The following is a 21,385-nucleotide window of genomic DNA, read 5'->3' on the forward strand; positions in this document are numbered from 1 at the left end:
TGTAAACTTATATAGCACATTTATTTATAAGAACCTAAATACCCAAAGGAACTGATTATATATATATATTGAATTTAGAAAATCATATCTGTATTTAAACACTTTTTATTTGCTTCAATTATTTTTATAATTATAACACTATCGTTTAAAAAATTAATTTTATTGTTGTATTGAATTAGTTGTTATAATTGTACTTACTTCTTGAGTTAATTTAATTTAAGTTAAACATAATATAACTATAAAAATAAACAATAAACATTGTTAATAAATAATGTATTGTGAAATATTGTGTTTAAAGAGTGATATTTTTAATATACATAAGTTATACATAGGTTATTCAGTAGATCTCAAAAAAAAAAAAATCAAGATAATTTTTTGTTCTTGTTGTATCAAACAGTATGATTTTTTTTTAAACAATAGTTTATCTTTTTTTTAAAAAAAATGATTATAATGGTTTATGTACGATGAACTATTATTATTTAAACTTTAAGCTGGTGAAATGTCAAATTGCAGTGATGTACCAAGAATGAAAAAAAATAAGAGTTTATCATATCAATTGCAATTATGTTTTTAATTGACTAAAAATAATATATGAATTATAACTAACGATTATAATATTAAAAATACCTTTTTTTGATTTTATTGATATTGAAAAAATAACGAAAAATTACGAATATTGAAAGGTGAGCACTTCATTTATTGTTATAGTAAAAATAAAATTAAATGAAAAATAAATTACAACAATGGATGGGCAAAACGCATAAACAAAAAACATCGCAAAACTCGCATTCATTAATCGTGTTGTTTTAAATTGGTACTAATAAATAATTATTAACGTTGAGTAAATTGTTGATTGGTCCACCTTTTAAAATCATAAAATAGTATTTAATATGCATATTGTACATAGTCAATAAGTAGTAAAACGATAAGAGTCCACAACGAGTTTTTTAGTTAGTTGTTAGTTAACCATCATGTTTGATAAAAAAAGCTCTTGAATGAATATATTTATGATTGCTTATATACAACTGGAATAATATCTATAAACATATTTTGATAGAAATCTGTAATTAAAAATGTTTTAATTTATAAAATATGAAATAAAATGTAACGCAGGTAATACTAATTGTGATCCGTAGGTAAATTATACCTAACATATTATTAATTTGGTACTATATAATTTAAGTAAATAGGGTACATATTTATCATTTAAATAATAAGCATATTATTACCACAAGACAAATATAAAAATAAAATACAAATTAGTAATTTTCTCTAGATATTAACTGATTCATTATGAACTCGTATATATATATTTATTATCAAAGTAATTTTTTTTATATATTAATTAATATTAGTATTAAATATTTATGCATTATTAAATGTGATATAATATATCACATTGTATATTATGCAAATTCGGTACAATTAATAATATTAAACACTGTAGAGAACATAATATTATAATATATTTATATTAGTGGACTGTTTAACTGTTCGTGTGGGTCATTTTATGGTTTTACCATCCAAAGGTATTATATGTTTGTATCATGATGGTGAATTTTCCACAGTGTACTTACAAGTGAGATAGATTTTGAGTGTAGTACCTGTGTAACCTAACTACAAGGGGCAATTGTTAAAACGTAAATAGTGTCTAACGAATGGTTGAATATATTATACATGTAGTATAATATTTGCTTGTATGCTTAATTCAACTTTGATATAAATATTAGGTATCTACAAAAATATTTTAATTGGCAGTGCTTAGTATTTAATTGTCTATATAATTAATTTGTATTCAATCTGTTAATTTAAGTAAAGTGTTTTTAGTTACACAAAAATGTATTTATTTTATATTACATAGAATTATTTGTTTCTTTTATTAATATATTATTAGTATTTATTGGAGAATGGCTAGAAATTCTTTAAACCTTTATCTTATTTTTTGGCGTGGGCCTATTTGCGTTGGTGGCTCAAATATTCTGACCCCTTCCCGATAATGGTCCCCTTTATCTGTTCATCAATATTATTTATTCAAATTTTAATATTTAAGTATACTTAAAGACTGTATTTTCAAATAATTAGATATTTTAAGCTGCAGTGGCTTATAGTGATACAATCCCTTTTCCAAATGAAAACTAGGTATTTTTTTTAACAGTAGTCGTGTTATTAACTTTTATGTACTAAATATATTTTCTTGTTGAAAGTTGTACATAAAATATAAAATATGTGAAATACTTACTATTTAGTCTAGTATTTATATCAATTCTCTACAGTGTTTACAAATTATAAAATTATAATAAATTAATGTCAATTACTATAAATTTCAAATCATCATAGCATCTTTTGAATAAGTTATTTATTTATTTATTTATTTGTATACATACAGGTTCGAACCAATTCAAAATAATATGCCTAAGTTAATCGGATAAATTAAAATTTGTAACATGTAACCATAATAATTAAAATAAAAACAGTAAGAAAATTACTTTGAAATAATAATAAAATTAATAACATGTGTAATTGTAATGATAATAGGTAAATCAAATAAGGAATGAGGAATGGGTCTTGTTAACCTGCTCCATTGTCCTGTGCAATATACAGATAACGAGTAGAATAAATGAGAATAAAAAATAATGAAAATGGCGAAGGTTTTGAAAAGTAATAAGGAAACTGATATTACCCAATAATATTGGAGCATCTATATGAGAGTTAATAATTTTAGATAATAAATTAAAGACAAGATTACTATTCACCCTTCAATTAGCTAATGATTTTAAGTCGAAAACTTGAAGAACAGGAGAGTTATATTATGATAGACATTCAATTCTTAAAATAAAAGCTCAAAAAACTTGAGAAATTTCCGATGGCTCGCTTGAGATAACACTATACTCACCTATCAGTATTAGTGATAGCCAATAGGATACCAGACTACTGTAACGTATTCCATGGTAAAGTATTTACTTTATCATGTCATATTTTAAAACTAAATGAACAATAAATTATGACTATTATTAGACTAATATCAATTGTACTCAAAGTTTAACAACTCAGAATTTACTTGTTAGAATTTCAATATATTATATCAATTAAAATTTTCAAAAACAATCACTCTTTTACAATTCTTAATAAAATAATGTGGTTTTCGCTACACAAAAATTTTTAAATTGCGTTAAAATTTTAGTAATTAAGAATATTTATACTTTAAAGTCCTGAATAATATAATTAAAATAAATTCTTTACTCGAGAAAAAGTGAAAGCAAGTATATTTGGAAAAATTAATTTTGTATGATGATACAGGGTAGTGAAAATATTTTTAATATTACGTATTTTATAAATTTATGATTAAGAAGTTTTCATAAGACCTTAGAATTAATCTGTTTAGTTTTTAATAAAATAAAAATGTATATCTTGTATTTTCACTTAGCTAAGAATTTTTATTTTCAAACAGTGATTTATCCGTTGAATTATACTCGATCTTGCTCTAAAATCACTATACCTTTCAAAACAAAACATTGCAATGTTATTCTTTAGCAGCATCGATCTTAAGTTGTTAATCTTATGTCACTATTTCTACCTCCGGTTTTTATTGTTTTGCACTATGGTATTTTAAAGGATAGAAAAACACAGGAGTTCTTCTTCTTTCCTTTTCTATAATTGTATTAGGCCAACTATGTCATCCAATTAGTTTAAATCACATCTATACATTGGCAATGTTTTTTTTATTCCATATCTTAATAGGTAGATACATATTGCCTATAGTGTTATACGTCTAACTGTAATTGATAAACTGAAAATAATTATTTTAGTACTATTAAATGTGTTTTAACAAATTAAATTTGAAACACAACTTAAGAGAATCTTTAAAAATTATAATAACATAGTTTTACATTTTAATTTTTGTTAATTATTATTTAATATATAAGTAAATATCATTATTTATGATTTTTTGGCCGTTTACTCAATGGGCTCTAACGACTTAAGTAGATTAAATTTTAATATCGCGGGCAAGTCTGCATTTTTATTTAAGAATTTATAGTTTAAGACGTATATAATTATGTATATATATTTTTTCCTTTATTGTTACTAAAATTGTTGTAAAGTTGTAAACGCTTTAATATGTTTAATGTTCGAATGTATTAATTTTAATAACAATAAAACAAATTAGATGTATTTAAATAATTATAGTGTCTGTTTGATATTTAAATTAGACAATTTTTCAAACATTTATAACATACGTCATAAACGGCATAATACGAAGTAATATAATAGGTACACATTTAAATGAAAAACCCGATTATTGTGTAATAAATAAATTCATCGTTCGCTCAGAATCTAAAATCAATCTATAGTTGGTGTACATTTATATTTTTAAGATAGGCATCTTATAATATGAGCTATTATATTATATTTTCTTCAAAATATAAAATGAATACTATAATAATTGATTTTTAATATTAATATCAAATAGCTTCAGAAAAAGAAATAAGATAAATTGCAAATTTTCAATTCAAAAATATAAATACGAACTATAGATAATTAATGATGTTTGTTCGAACTTGTCGTGCTTCCATGCATATTTAACAACCGGTCCGTGCGTCAGTGCATCCTTCCTCTCATATATTGTCGTGACGCGCGGCCCGTGGCCTCGGGCAAGCCGCCAGCGGCGGCAAAAGTCAGTGTGTCTTTTCGTCGACTGTTTGAGACGCGTCGATTGCGCGTCGCTCCGTGCTGTGCCCTGACATCGCGCCTGGTCATCGCGTAGTGCGATTTCCGTAAGGGCCCCGGGCGACGTTCGTCATTTATTTGCAACGTCGTACCGTAATTTTACATCGGCCGCGCGTGTGTTGTGCGGTGTCCAAATCGGATAAATTGGACACGGTTCACGTAACCGTGCGACTTGTGTAAGTCCGCGTTCGGCTATCACTGCCACCCGCCCACCGTTCGTTGCTGTTCCCGCACACCACGCCAACTATTCCCGTCGCCACATCAGCTGCTGCCGTCGCCGCTGATATCAACCGTCCCGACCGTGGCGTGTGTGCCGACCGGTATTTATGAGATTTAACGTATTAGTTTACACATAGTATCAATACTATTATTATTTATTGTTGTTGTTATCGTTATTATTATTATTATTGTGTGTTGCGCTGCTCCCGTGGAGACGTCCGCGTAAGCGCCACATTTTTGTTATAAGCATCAATATATATTATTATTTATATATATTATACTCTGTCGTTATTATTATGAACGCATCCCAATTCCGTGAACACCACATTTAAATATTATTATAGTTGTCCGGCCAAATGCTCGATAATAGACGGTAACGGACAATATTGGATACAGATTTATTATTTTTATTTTGTAATAATATGTTAATTGTTTATGTATTGTAATGTCTGTAATTATAGAAAATAGAAAATAATCCTTAAAGTGAAAAATCGAAATATTTTTTTGACTACTTATTGCGTACACACACACACACACACACACACACACACACACACAAACTACATACATAACCATAAAATCATTACTTTCATCGTTCTATTCAAAATTTAAAAATAAATTACATAAATAATCTATTTAAATATATTTTTACACTTGGTAAATTATATAATTTTTTTGTTTATTATTATTTAAGTATTTTCATAAATAAATAAGTAAAAAAATATATCTATTACTAGATATAATTCAGAATAGAATAGCTTCTTATTTGGATGATTATGTTCTTCACAACATTTTGGAAAAATTACGTTAAAGATTTCAAGTAAAAGTTGTGTCGTATACATTGAAATTATTGTTGAAGGAGACCCGTCATCGTTTGTAAACTCCAGTGTCTGCTTCCTGTACTTGACCCGGAATAAAATCTACGTAAGTTTCTTTTTTTTTGAAAGGAAAGTTGTTTTATGGAGTAAAAAAACCCACTTCGAGTATAAAAAAAAAAATGCGAGAAAAAGGGAGAGAATAAAACGAAGAAAAGGATCATTGAGAGCGTTTCATTTCCCTAACACGACGAGAAACCCGTGGTTACGTTTATCTTTGACAAATCATGGACGTGCGAGGAGAACAGAATCGAGAAGAAACAAAAAAAAAGGGGTAAGCGGCGTGCCTCTGGATTTATTTGCCACTTTGTGTTTATTCCTCTTTCAACTCTGTATTGCGTTCTCATTCTTTGGCACATTATTCAGACTGCGTACAACAATACACCGATATGTGTTGCTTGTATATGCGTATAATAACAAAATCGTCCTAACCTGTGAGTATAGGCTTAAACCGGGTTAGTTTAGACGACAATAGGCAAGCGGGTAGTAAAATTTATATGGAAATGACCTTACGTTGCCTTGGGTGATATGAGTAGAGACGGGGAAGGTTTATACGTGTAGTACATTATTAATTTGATTTAAATTATGGTTTTTTTAGGCGTCTTTTGGTTGACGAATTTCGCCAACACATATCTGGTATCCTAACAGGGAAATAATAATATATTTATTTTTTAAGTTGTTAGTTTTTAGTTCATGAAAATTTAAATAATATCTTTTTTTTTACTTTGTTCGCGAATACCAGCTCGGTTAAATAAACTCATGCATTATAGACTGATAGTAATGTATATTTAATCATCACAGTATTCTCTTTGCAACTTAAAGTTTTATTTTGGATATGTCAGATAATTAATATTTAAAAAAAACTCACTCATTTCACATAATGAAATGTATATTTCTTATTGTTTAGTTATGATAACTGACAACCTATTATGGCGTGATATTAAATTTTAATTTTAAAATCTATATAATATCTAAATTTAATATAATTTAAATTTTAAACTTTAATGATATGGTATGATAAGATAAATACTTAGCTTATTCACGAGAATACTTAATACCTATATAATTTTTTTAAATAGTTGAGATGAATATATTATGTTACTATATTAATTATAATTATAAGATAATTCTGATTTAGAATTGAACTGTTGTTGAATGATATTCTAAGACTTAACGAGCTGTGTAGGGATAAATTTACAAATTCATATTTAAAATTTAAATGATAGTCTACAGTATTCTGCGTATTTGAGTTCTTTTTCGGGAGAAAAGTTGTATATAGTTGTATAGTTGTACCCACGTCAATAAAGATATAACTTGCGAAAGGAAAACCAATTTCGGGAGATTTTTCTCTGTTAATAAGATATTTCTTATGCCATACATATTTAGTGTGTATCATTATTTGTTGTGTTTCATTGTGTATTGTAATACTGTTCTTTAAAATGTATTATTACATAATATTATAGTGATAACTGAATACTAATGTAATAATTTATTAGATAATAGTAATATGTATATTGTATACATACAATGGTAAAATAGTTTTTATCAATTAGACGGACATAAATCAGAATTTCAGACGTATGAAGTTAAAAAAAAAATGAATAATTAAAGTAAGTACGTACATTTTTGTATATTATAATACTAATAGTACAATAATGATAATAGTTATGTTTGATCTACGTTGATAGGTGTAGAATGTAGATATTTGTATTTGTCACAAGCTTTAATAACATATATTATGTAAATAAGTTTATGTATAATATATACCATTATATAGCATACTATGTAACAGTAGTTATAGGCTTGATTTCATTTTAAACTATTTTATTCACTTTAAATATAGAGAAAATAAGTTAGTAGGTAAGTTGTTTTTAGGTATACGAAAACGTATAATGCACATAAATTATTAACCAAGTGCCTAATACTTTTTACTCGCTGAAATAATATTTGTTTTGGGTTTTAATTACTTTATTACCTATTCGTTTCATATTTAATGATTTTAACATCAGTTTTTCGTATCGATATGTTGTAAAATATAATTATAAATGACAGATTATTTTATATTTCAACGGTAGTTATAATTTTATAAATTATTTTCATCTTTATACTACAAAGTAAATAGAAAATACAGATTTTAGAAAATTGTTTTTTATTTATTACTATAGTGAAAATTAATAGCTTTACCAAACAGCTATCATAACGAAAATTCCGTGGTATGAGATCCGTGTACTTGATGCCGTAAATCAAAATGAATTATTTCCGTAAAAAAAGAAAAAAAGGATAGAGATTGGAAAGTGGGAGGTAGAATTTTTTACAGACTACTTTTATTTTAGAGTATTTTCTGTAGTTGTTTAAAATAAGTTATAAAATATAACGATTAAAATCTTACTTTTAAAATGTTTTTATGAGTTATGGAAATATAATATATCGATTAGATTTAAAAATTAAATTAAGCACGGTTATTTTTCCTTCTTATGTTTTTAATCTGTTTAATAAGTATATTGAAAGTAATTAGGTTTTTATAATACTATATTTATTTATGTATAAGAAACTGGAAGAGGCTTACCATAAAAATGCCTTTATATTTAATTTTAGCTCTTAATACAAAATTTAGACAGTTGTAAACATTCTAATTTATTCTAATGACAATTTAAGTGATATAAATTGAATAATATACTCTATTTATAGTATAAAAGTCTTCAACTCTATGTAACGTTAATTGTCAGTATTTAAATATTGAAAACCAAAAGTATAACATTAAATTTTTTTAACGAAAACATATAAATATACTATGCTTATACTGTTAAAATAGTATTTAAATAATAAACCAATGTTTATACAAATTAATAATAATAATAATAATTTAAATATTGCATTTCATTTTACACGATACATAATTTTAATTTAATTTGTGTCTCACGTATGAGAACAAATCTTATGTGAGCTACGAAACTTTATTTTACCTTGTATATAAATGGAATGTTATATTTGGGTTTGGACACTTTGATGGCGGTTCTATACAACTTTCAAACATTTTGAACCCTGGTAAATCTCTCAAATCACCTCTGCTTGATACTAGACAACTCAGAATCCATACTGTAACATAAACACTTTAAATAGTTAAAATTATACGACTTACAATATATGGATAATATTTAAAAATCTAGAAAGTAGACTGATTTTCAATTTAAGGTGAAATTATTAGTGGTGATAGAGAAAAAACAATCTTCTTAGTAATTATATGTTGAAATTAATTTCTTGTTAAATTCTAAAAATTCTTTAAGCTACCATTAAAAATAAACCATCATATTGTGATTCTTAATAATAAATTATATATTTTTAAGGGTATTATAATGTATTTATTTATTTTTGTATAATGTTTGATTTAAATCAATAAACAGAAATATTTGTGTGTGAGTGTAATCGATCCTCTACCAAATCTATTGCACTTATGGTTATAACATTTGGTACATAGATAATCCCTATATAACCGAGGAAGTCCACCCAATTTCAATTACAATCAAGCCGTAATTTTATATTATATCTACTTTGAATATATTATTAATAAAAGGATTATAGTGTAAAGTAACATAGTTATTAATAATCTCATTTTATCTAATTTAAACTTGGAACACGAGAGCGTGACTAATTAGTGTAACGAAAAAAAATATTGGAAGATTATAAAACAAATATTTTTTTTTATACTTTATAAATGATTAAATGTTTTAAATAATTATTTTTTTTCATCAACTAAGTATTTTTAAATTATTAAGTTGTTAACTATAAAATAATTATAATAATATATAATATCAACATAATATTATGCCGTATTAATAATAATTTTTTTTTTTTGTCTACATAAAAATATGTATTATTGCTTTACAGATTTTTAAACGCATACCTATGTAATATACTTAACAACTTTGAATTAAAAATTCGATATTTTCGTGTTTTTATATTTTACTTTTAAATTAAAAAAAATTATTTTAACATTATAAACATATTTCTGTGTATATACCTTTATTTTTTCCTATAAATTTATATGGAATCGTTTATTATTTATTTATTTAAATTGTTTCAATACACATGTTATTTAAAAAAAAATACTCTTTTATAAGTTTACAAGACAGGTATTGTTATACATGGAAAATAGTCTTTTGAAATTTTACCTGATATACAATTTCATAATAATTATAGTTTTTTAGTTATTCGATTGGTTCTTTTGGGCTTCTAAAAATATATTTTGAGGCAGGCGTGATTTCAGCCTAGGATTAATGGTTTTATTGCCTATTTTGTAATGGAGTATACTTCATTTTTATTGAGTCTTTCATGGTAATTTTTTTTAAATTGGTTAATTATCCAAGTCCACAGATAAGGTAGTCCTGTGTCGTTAAGAAGTTGTCTGTTTCACATTAACCAGAGGGCTTTTAATGTTATTATTATGCTATTTCAAGCAATTTTTTTTTGGACGATTTAAAGTTTTTTAATTTTAGTTTGAGAAGCAGTCGCCCGAAACTGGATCGTATTTAAGATGTTTATAATAAATGTAAGAACTATGATCTACTTACCTCTTCTCAACTATCAATAAATTATATTATTTGAATCTTAAAAATAAGGGGTTAGTTAAACTACTATAATTTTCATATATTTTTTAAATGGGACAAATGGGTACCTACGCACTTTTAATTATTATAGCTTTAAGTCTTAAACGTTTTAATAGTTAAATATTTGAGAGAGTGTTAATTAAAAATTTAAGTTAAGATGAAATTATGAAGTTAAGGTTTTATTTGAAAAAAAAAAGTTTTAAAAAGGTGTTATCTATAAGGCTAAATATTATTACATTATAATTATTTTAAATTAATTAAAAAATTGCGTATATGCATTTGGTATATTATTACTGACATTAATATTTCATTTACGATACACATCTTTTGGTGTAGGTAACAAGTATTTCGGTTAAGATCATTAAATAATTTAATTAAGTCGTAAAATACTTAATAGTTTTTATATTAGTTATTTAAACAAAAACGTTGTAATAATAATAATAAGTTCAATAAACAATATAAAAAACCAAAATGTGATTCAAGGTACATATTTAATGTAGGTTTTTTGTAGTTCATGTTGTAAACATTTGATTAAGATCAGTATAACCTCGTAAAGATGTGAAATTGATGATCCATCCACGTTCTTATAAGTATTTAAAACTTTATAAATTTAACTTAAAATCGTTAAATATTCAAAATATATATATTATGAACTACAATGTATGTTTATCTTCACTGTTTAGTAAAATATTTTGATTTCGGCAAATACATTTTTTCCTGACTTTCAGTTTTATCTCGCGCGCGCTTGTTAAAAAGCTATAATATTATAAACGATTTATTGTTTGGTGTGCTACCTACAGACATTAGTATAACGACCCAATGCAGTGGACGCAAATATCGTGTAGTTCGAAATAAAGGCAATGGTTACACACCGTTAAATTATAATAACATAATGTAGTACCTATGTTGGTGTGTGTGTGTGTGTTTGTTCGTCCGTCTCTATAAACGCGTCAAAAAATGCATAATGTTTACGAGTATTTCCTATGTACACGTTTCTGTGACAACGGTAGTCGGTAGGTAGTAACCTATGTATGTATATTATATTACATTATTACATATACCTATCATGGCGAGAACACCCGACCGAACGTCCTTCGGGACGCCTGCAGTCCAAACTTTAATACGTCCCCATAGCGTAGTGGTATACCACTAGATACTTACTATCTTTTCTCCATTATGTAATGCTCCGTGATAAAAACTACTTAAATTAAGTAGTAGAATTGTTTAATAAGCTGCACGTCTTAGTTATAAATATTATTGTTGTAATTATAAATCTATTCAAATGAACAATTTTGTCTTGCTTTGTTCACAAATCAAAAACAATTTTATAGAAAACGACATTGTCGTATGATTTTTATCGTTGTATGAAGCTGTCAACTATAAAAGATATGTATAAAAATCGTACAATAACAGCTGTAGTATCAATGGGTAAATACAAACGATTTTATACGCAAATATATATATATTTTAAGTTTTTGATTTAACGATAATTATAAAAAGTAACAGCTAGTATACTATTTTATACATTTTTCAGGTATTCTTAATTAATACTTGCAAGTTAATCTTATAATATAAGTACGTATATATATCAGTAATTGTAAAACTGGGTTAGGATTTAAGCAGATTGACGTGCCATGCAATTTTGTTCCAAAAATATAATAATCACTAAAAAAAGGTCTTGTAAATTGTGAAAATATACGAAAATGATTAATAATATAAAATTACATTTTTAAAATATTTTATTTAGTGATTTAATATAAAATATTAACCAAAAGAGCAAAGAATACCGTGTAAAAAAAATGTTAAAAAACCACTGATATATATTACTGCTTTATGTCCATCATTCGTACAATTCTAACAATACTAACATACAAAAGTATTATTAACGCCTACAATATACAATTTATGCTTTAGAATAATTTTTGGTGAACATTTCAGTAGCTATAAATACATAAAATCAGTGTAATATATAATATACTTTTAAGAATATTAAACACAAATTAATTCAAAGAAAAAACGATTGTTTTAATTATCTAATAGAATCAAAAGTTATATTGTAGTGCATTATATAAATCCTGCGGTAGAGAAAAATTGAGTTCAAAAAAGAAGTTAATAATATTTACGCATATATAATTCTAATCGGTATCAGGTAAAAATTAAATTATTTTTTTTTTTTTTTATCAAACTAAAAACTAAAATTCCTCAACACACTTTTAATTTGGTTCCAAAACTTGTTTTATAATTAATGTTTGTAATATACATAAACATTTAAGACAAATAAAAATAACAAAGTATATTGTCGTATAAAATGTGTCGACAATATATATTATGTATTATTGCTCAAATAGAAGGATAGAACTACATGTTAATGAAATAAGTATCCTAAAATCATGAATTTATTTAGTCATTAATAGACAAAATGAAGTTAGAGATTGAAATTAATGAGTTGAAAGTTGTATAAAAGGAAATTGGTCAGACACTCAAAATATGCAAATAAATCTAAAACAATTATTTATTGAATATAATGAAGGTGATATGTAATATAACTAATTAATAATACTTAATTTATATAGACAGAATAATTAAAATATCACTAATAATATTCAATAAACAAATAATAATCAATACCTAATCCATGATTTTCCATTAAAAATGACTCCAGTCAAACACAATACCATTAGTCCTTCAGTCCACAAGCTTCTTAGTTTCTTAGTTAACCAATTCATCTATTTCGTTCTACCCATAAAGTTTTTTACGCTCATTAATTATCGTATATATATGTACGTATTCATTCACAGTTACATTATTTTCCATAAAGTTCTCTTTTTTTCATATAAATTAATTCATAATAATTAAAAATAAAATAATATTCATATTCATTTTCCACACCTGTCATCAGAATTCTCAAAAAACATAATTATCTTAACACTGGTGACTATAAGATATGTAATTAACTCTTTAGAATAACATCATCGAACTTTCCCCACATCTTATTTGTGATTTATTCTATTTTGTAGTACTGATAACAACATTGTTCACATTTATTTAAAATACTTCCTATTTCAATTATATAATAAATTCAATACATTGACATCATAAAATGCAAATTATATTGAAGCAATATAGATAGAAAAGTCGTATTATCGTTCATCGAATCCCCCTATATTTATTTAAATAAATACAATACTTTAAATAGTAGTAAGATATAAGAAATATAAATGCTACTCGTACGCATACTTCGACTCCGACACATAGCTCTTGACAAGTATATACTTGCATGGAAATTGTATGTATTGATTGTTTTACTTTCGAGTGTAATTTTTTTTTCAATTGAAATTGATTCAAATATATATATTATATAAAGTAAAATTTAGGACTTTCGATGTGTTTATAGTATTTATTTGTTTTAAAGATAAAATAATAATATGTAAAAATGTATTATATCTAATCATTATCTCGTGTAGATAGAAGACATTCATTATCTTATAGAGTAATAGATGAATAACCTGGCTTCACATGTGTGTTAAATATAGTTAAACAAAGTTTGATTGGCTGAAACCGACTGCCGCGTTATTTAAAAACTTTATACGATCTTTGTCACATAAAAATTCTTTTCAAAATTGAAACAAATGCTTCTATAAATAAATATGCAACTTTAGTGACATCTAAAGACTTATTGTATAGTACTTATCATATAATATTATCTTTTCACTATTTTCACTAAAAATAGTGTGCGATTTTAACCCATTTTAAATGTGAGGTAATTTGTTATAATATTATCGATATGCTGTGTGGTTTTTGTCTATTGACCTTTTTAGGATCAAAATCAAAACTGTGTGGTTTTTGGATGCAACCATTCGATTCATGTAGAATTTGTTTTTTTTATTATTATAATCAAACTATTTAAAACCTATTTATGTATTGTATAATATTTTTTATAATTGAACTTAATTTTTGATATTTATAACTGAAATGACAAATAAAATGAAATTGGAAATAATAAGAGTGATATAATCGTAGGCTCATTTGGTACAATCTTGAGAAAAAAAATCGTTGAACTATTTAAATAACACGCTAAAAAACTGTAATTTTTACATACAAACCCCCACTTCCTCCCATCAGAAAAAAAAAGAAAATGAAAAATTGGGTGGAATGGTGACACTCACAAGAGTATTTGGAACAGCTCTGTGAAAAATAAATTGGAATGTTAAATAGTGACGTCACAAAATTGGAAAATAAAATAGGCTTGTTCTTGTTTTATATAAAGATAAGGATTAACGTTTTTGAAAATTTTTTTTTTTATTTACATTTGTATAAAAATTTTTTGAATGAGCTAACCAATTTATACTTTTAATTCATTTACTCCAATCTCTAATTTCATGAAATCGTTGAATGAACTTATATAATATGTACCAATCAAAGTGTTAGGGATATGTATTCTGTTGTTGAAAGTTGAAAGTACAAACTTGTGTAGTATTAGTAAAAAATACGCATAAATATGTATAAGAAGTATATAAATATCAAACAATTTGATGAAAGAGTATTTTTTATTTTTGTTTATCTTAAACTATAATTTATCACACATGTTGATCATAGAACTAACTTTGATAGAATATTGAAAATTTGAAGGTTTATTTTTTTATAAAAAAAAAATTTATTTAATTATAATTTTAAACTTAATTAAAATATTTAAATGTCTACATTTTTAGATAAATGTAAAAAAATGTTTGTATTGTTCATATTGAAAATAATGTAGGATTATTATAATAATTCAACATAGTCTTATACATTTATTTATATAATTTAATTAGTTATCTACCTACCAAAAGTTACAATACAATTTATAAGTGTTATAAGTTTCAGTATAGTCATATAAAAGACTTTAGTTGATACAATAAATACTACAAATTTAACATCAATATTAATATTATATGGATTATCATTTGAATTTTTATTTGTTCGGTCAAGCTGTTTTATTGTGTTGGATTAGATATGTTCTCTAAATAAATTAAAAATTTCAAACGCAATGGATAATACTTATTTTTTATTCTAAAAATTATTTCCTGCATACGTAGCATACAATATATTTATAGTATAATAAATATTTAAATGAATAATTTTCAATTTTTTTTTAAATAATAACTCAACATCTAGACAATGATGTTAATGTAGTGTATGCATTTTTTGGATTCATAATAAATTAGTAGTTTCTCACAAATATTAATTTAATTAATTAAAGGAATTACCCTATATCCTAAACCTACACAATGGGTTAAATCTAGGCTTTAAAGTGTCAAAAGATTCTGTGGTGATTACTGGTTTATTTCAGGGTGATACATTATTACGTGGTTTGAGTTTTGTCTAATTTATGTGGTATTAGAGAATAGATCATTAAAGACTTCGTAAAAAGATTAAAACAATTACAAAGAAGACTTCCATCTTTGTCTATGTGAAAGTAAAAGATTTATTATAATGAGATAAGTTTATTAGAATAATATAAATTTAATAGAATTTTGACGATAATATAATTTAAAATAAACCTATCTTATGACTTATTAGAAATGTTTGCAAATTTTCCGAAAATTATTCAATGTAAATAATTTTTTTTCAATATCTAAAAGACTTTAAAGTAATTAAAACAGTATATTCAATGTGTAAGAGTAATTAACTGTATTAGTTAAACACATAATAGATGACTTGATAATAAAAAAAATAATATAATGAATAAAAAAAAAAGGTAGTCAAGTACCCCGCTCTACTGTAAATTAGGAGCCGAGTTGGTCACTGTTATGGGTGTGTTAAATTAAAATTAAATGGTTTGTGTATGAAAACAATTCTAAGTAAAGACGATGTGTCAACTTATACAAATAAGTATATTTCATATTATAGCTATTATTTTAGCATTCCTGTAGTAGGTTGATTTATTTTTTTTCAAAAATATTGCATTTATTAAATTATTAGTATTTAATTTTTATAATAATATCTATTTTTACCATATTATATAAAACGTATATAACTCAAAATGTAATAAAATCTTAGTCGTAGTTCATCATTCTAAGAGCGGTTAATAATATATTTTTATTGATGGTATGTTTTTAAGATGGGTAATAATGTAAATTAAAATTAGTGTATATCTAAATGTTAAATTTAATAATATATACTGATGGCGAATGTGAATACCTAAATATTAAAACTATTCTTATTCTATGTGTACATTCTGTGTGCATATATAATACATTTATTGCGGTTAAAATGTAAATAGCGAAACAAATGGATTTTTTTGTACTACAGTAGCAACTGAAGTGCATGGCGCCATTCACACGATTCTGAGTCATTGAGCAAAATTAATTTTTTCCAGTTCCCCCATATTATATCCAATCCCACTGAATGTCTGATAATAAACCCATAAATTACGTTAATTTACCTGACCAGTAATGGGGGCCCGTCTAATAGTATTTGCATTTAATATTGTTAAGATTGTCACACATCCTTATCGCCCTCGTGCTATCGCTTTTTTACGGGTTTCCAATACACTAGCAAAGAAGCGAATAGATAATCAAATAATATTAAAAAAAAAAAAAGATCCGGCCACGGTCCTAATTACAGTAATCAAAAAGTTCGCACTCTTGTTAATTTTTAGAAGGTTGTACTTAGGAATTGAACATATTTTTAAATTTGAATTATATTGGTGTGAAAATAAAGTAATTTTCTTATTCATACATTCTATATATATTTATTCTTATGTACTTTTGCTCCAAATAAATTTCTTTTTATTACGTAATTGTAAAATACTAAATTGTCGGTATAAAGTCTATTAGAAACACCTGAGTTAAAAGAGTCGTAATCAATATCACATGATATAATGATTTTGTCTTTAGATTTTCATTATTCATGTTAAAAAATGTATGTATATTGTTACATATTGTTAACGAAAATCAAAAATAATTACTTTTGTAACTTATCAAAACGATAATTTAACATTTATTTTAGGGTAATTATTCATAATGAATGTAATTATACATATTTAAAATAGTTTCTCTCATTCGTGCACCTATGCTAATCAAGACTACATAATTGTTTTGTTTTAACATAGTTAATTAAAAACGTTGAAATAATGTTAATCGTATCTAAATAATACGGAATAAATGCAATCATGTAAATTACAAGTGCATAATAATTATTTATTCGTTTTAGCTATGATTTTTTGTGAATGTATTATATGTTTTGTAAGGAATATCTGAAGATATATAAATATAACTTAAATTTAATTTAATAAATAAAAATAAATCTTGGAAATTGTATGTCTATAATAAACAATAGAGCGAATGCTTTTTTTTTGTTAGTTTATGTTTTTGTAGCACTTACTTTATTATAATATGTATAATTATATTCAAATATAGTTTAAAAAATTAAATAGCTATTAAACGGCAATTTAAAAATTAATGGTTCTTAATGGACTTGATTAATCATAATGTATTATTATTATATGTCAAACAATATATTCTCAAATAAGATATCTATATCAATATTAAAATGATTGTTATCATGTTTTATAGACACAGTTGTCATCTATCTACATTTTTATATTTGTTTTTGTACAGTATAATAATTGTTAATATACACAACACATGGATACAAAATATATATTTTTGGTCAACTGTAGTTTTAATTTATTTTTAGTACCTTTATTATTTTGTATTTCTGATAGAACGAACATTTAAGTAATTTAAAAGTCACGCGTGTAAAAAGTATATAAAATGTTTTATGAATAAAGTTGCATCTTGCAAGTAGCACTTGTAAAATTTTTAAGATTTTATAATTTTACGAAATTTTGTTTAAAATTATATATTTTATAAATATTGATTAGTTTAATATTTTTTTATGTTGTGAGTTTTCATAAATATTATATTATTAGTTACATTTATTGAAAGATAATAAGATTATTAAAATTTATCATATTTATGGATTCACTATCAATAACTATTAGTCATTAATATATAATTATATTTATACATTGTTTTCCGCTGGTGTCGATGTTTTCAATAAAAAGAAATAAATATTATTTTATCAAAAATATATCAAGTAGGTGTTTCTATAAGAAATATTTATAATTTAAAGAGATTTTTCTTATTATTGGGATTCGGGTTATTTATAATGTTTATATACGATAAGAAAATTAAAACATTTTTACAAAATTAGTAAACATATATTATTTAAAAATATTTTGTTTCCGTATTTAATATAAAATTTGGTGTACTTTTAGAAATATAAGTATATTTTATACGTACTTTAATATTTTGATTTAATACTGAAAGGCTAAGGATATTATGTTTAAGTTTATGTTTTAACTAGATTTAATTTAAAAATAACCATAGCTATATCTTACATGTTATTTTTTTCGAAAGTAGAAGTATTAAATTCAAAGTACAACTGATATAAGTATACATAAATTATTTATTAAATTACAATTTACATATTTGTTATATTTACGAATAGACATTTTAACGGAAGTAATAAAAACTATATCTATAATAGGTAAACAATAATAATTGAAAAGTATAAGGTATAATTATAAAGTAATATAAAAGTAATTTGGCTTGGGTTAATGTTAATTTTTTGTTTTGATACATTATAATCAAAAATAAGAATAATAGTTTACAATATGGTAAATGTCATTATATTATGGTAATATATGGTATTGATATCGGTTCTAAGTATATAATATACTATTATGTACGTATTAATATTTGAATTATATCATATGATTTTAGATTATTTTAATGTATGCGAATCCCTAGATATTATTAGTAATAGGTGTTTAATCAAAACAAACTTGATCATGATTAATGAACAATGTTTTAATAAATCGATTTATTGTAGTTTTGAATAGGTACTAACATAATATTTTATGGATTTTATTATGTTTTTAATTGTGTATATTAATAGTTTTTGTTTAAAAACACAGTAATAGTGATATGTTGTAATTTGTAATATTACAAAAATAAAATAAATAAGTGACCATTTGTCATGTGTAAAAAATAGCAAGGAGAAAGTATCACATTTAAAATGATGTAATTATAATTGAAAATATGTATAGCGTAAAAATAATAGTTGTGCAAGTTTTTACAAATATTGAAAATAAATAATTTAGGTTACTGTTTGCAGTATTACATTCTGCAAATAAAATAATGGTTTTATTAATTTTAAATTAAATATTTAATGAATTATTTAATCTATTTGAAAAAATTAATAATTAAAGATAATCGTCCAAAAAATGACATAATTTATTATTATTACATTTTTGTATTTACTTAGAATATAATTTGATTATAGTTTTATCTTTTATTACAACTTTTTAAAGCTTAAATAATATAGTCATTAGTTTATTTTTTTTTTTTTTTTTGATAAATAATGCACAAATTATAATTCAATTTCTTAACAACTATTCTATAATAACTATATGTTGTATATAAATGTATGTTCAAAAAGTTAATTTGAATTGAAGGTTGAGAGATTTTAAAATTGTTATTACTATTAGTGGACAAAAGTTTTTGAAAGTATTATACATCATGTTTTATTACAATTTGATATTGAATTAAGCTTTGAAAAATAAAAAAAATGTTGTTTGATAGTCATAGACAATATAAAATTATAACACTATATAATATGTTCTCTAATGATATATATGAGTATCTTTAATCCTTAGATTTTCATAAATTTAATTGGATTTAAACGATCTTAAGAAATAAAACACCATTTAACTATTACTGTTTTATTATTTATAAATTATGTAACTATGTCTTTATTATGTAATTTATTTTATTTGTTTAGTTTCAGTTATTTTAATTAGAAATAATAATAAAATCAAAAGTCAAAATAAAATTTATTAATTATTAACCTACCTATAATATTAAAACAGTTAAAAAAACAAACATTTAAAATTAATGATAAATAGTTGGTTTTATTTAACTACAAATATTTGAAAAAGGTAGATTAATATTAAAAACACAAAGTTAAAAAATATTGTATAGTTATGTTTAGTATATAATATGTTATACGTATAGTATTGGTACTTACAGTATATTAATATAATCATTTTATAAGCTTTCTCTGACGTTAAATAAAAAATTCTTCGAGTCAAATGTTTAAAACACGGCTTTATGTAGGTGTGAATAAACTTAAACTAATCCAGTATAAAGGTACTGCATGATACAATTGCACCTCACTCATTTAGTATATAGCTGCTATCACATTGCAAGCATTGTTTGCGGTGATAATAAGATACGTTTTTTTTTTTTTTTGTCACGGTTGTATTATAGTTTATAGTCGTTTCTAGGTCATTAGAATATTTGGACCTCAAATTGGATAATTTACTGATTTTATTTCATACTAATAAAAATAGGACTTTAAAAATGTATAAATAATTAACTTTTGATATCTATTAAAATATTTTTTTTTTACTTCAAAGGTTTTTCAATATTCTTAAGTCATATTTTTTATTTATTTACATTATTAATTAGATACAGCTCACTTCACTAAGTAATTAAAAATGATTTAATCATTGTATTATAATATGGCTTGTTGTTTTCATTGGAGATGTCGATTTCTAAGGTATAAAAAAAATTAAAACTTGGTGAAAATATGTTTTTAATATTACATACACACACAGATATATATATATTTATATTATTAATCTTATACTATTATACTTGAGTTAATTGAATTTTTCTTAAAAGAATAAAACTTTAATTATCATAAAGTAAAAATAAAATTTGTAATATTAATAAATTAATTTACGATGAAAGAAACGACGTAAGTTATTAATTATTATTATTATTCAAACATATATTTTTAATAAATAGAAAGGCAGTTTTAATATTAGTGAAAAAAAAAGCAAAATATTCTTACTGGTTATGTACTGGTCTGAAGACATCATCAAATTTGCGAGTTATATAAAAACCT

General features: G+C 23.9%; 2 protein-coding genes across 2 annotated transcripts in view; one reads left to right on the forward strand and one right to left on the reverse strand.

Moving 5' to 3' along the window:
• The window catches only part of LOC113555059 (pancreatic lipase-related protein 2-like), a 40,282-nt gene that overhangs the window by 18,219 nt on the left and 678 nt on the right, over nucleotides 1–21,385 (reverse strand). Inside the window, exons 2-3 of the mRNA XM_026959363.1 lie at nucleotides 21,332–21,383; nucleotides 8,783–8,915 (exon numbers count right to left, since the gene is read on the reverse strand). Of these exons, the coding sequence (XP_026815164.1) occupies nucleotides 8,783–8,915; nucleotides 21,332–21,359 (161 nt within the window). The 5' untranslated portion in view covers nucleotides 21,360–21,383. The remainder of the gene's footprint in view (nucleotides 1–8,782; nucleotides 8,916–21,331; nucleotides 21,384–21,385) is intronic.
• Nucleotides 4,712–21,385, forward strand: part of LOC113555060 — a 179,478-nt gene continuing 162,804 nt past the window's right edge. The window contains exon 1 of the mRNA XM_026959365.1: nucleotides 4,712–5,045. The gene's annotated coding sequence lies outside the window, so the exon portion shown is untranslated. The remainder of the gene's footprint in view (nucleotides 5,046–21,385) is intronic.

Source organism: Rhopalosiphum maidis, chromosome 2 (genome assembly GCF_003676215.2).
Source record: "Rhopalosiphum maidis isolate BTI-1 chromosome 2, ASM367621v3, whole genome shotgun sequence".
NCBI lineage: Eukaryota > Metazoa > Arthropoda > Insecta > Hemiptera > Aphididae > Rhopalosiphum > Rhopalosiphum maidis.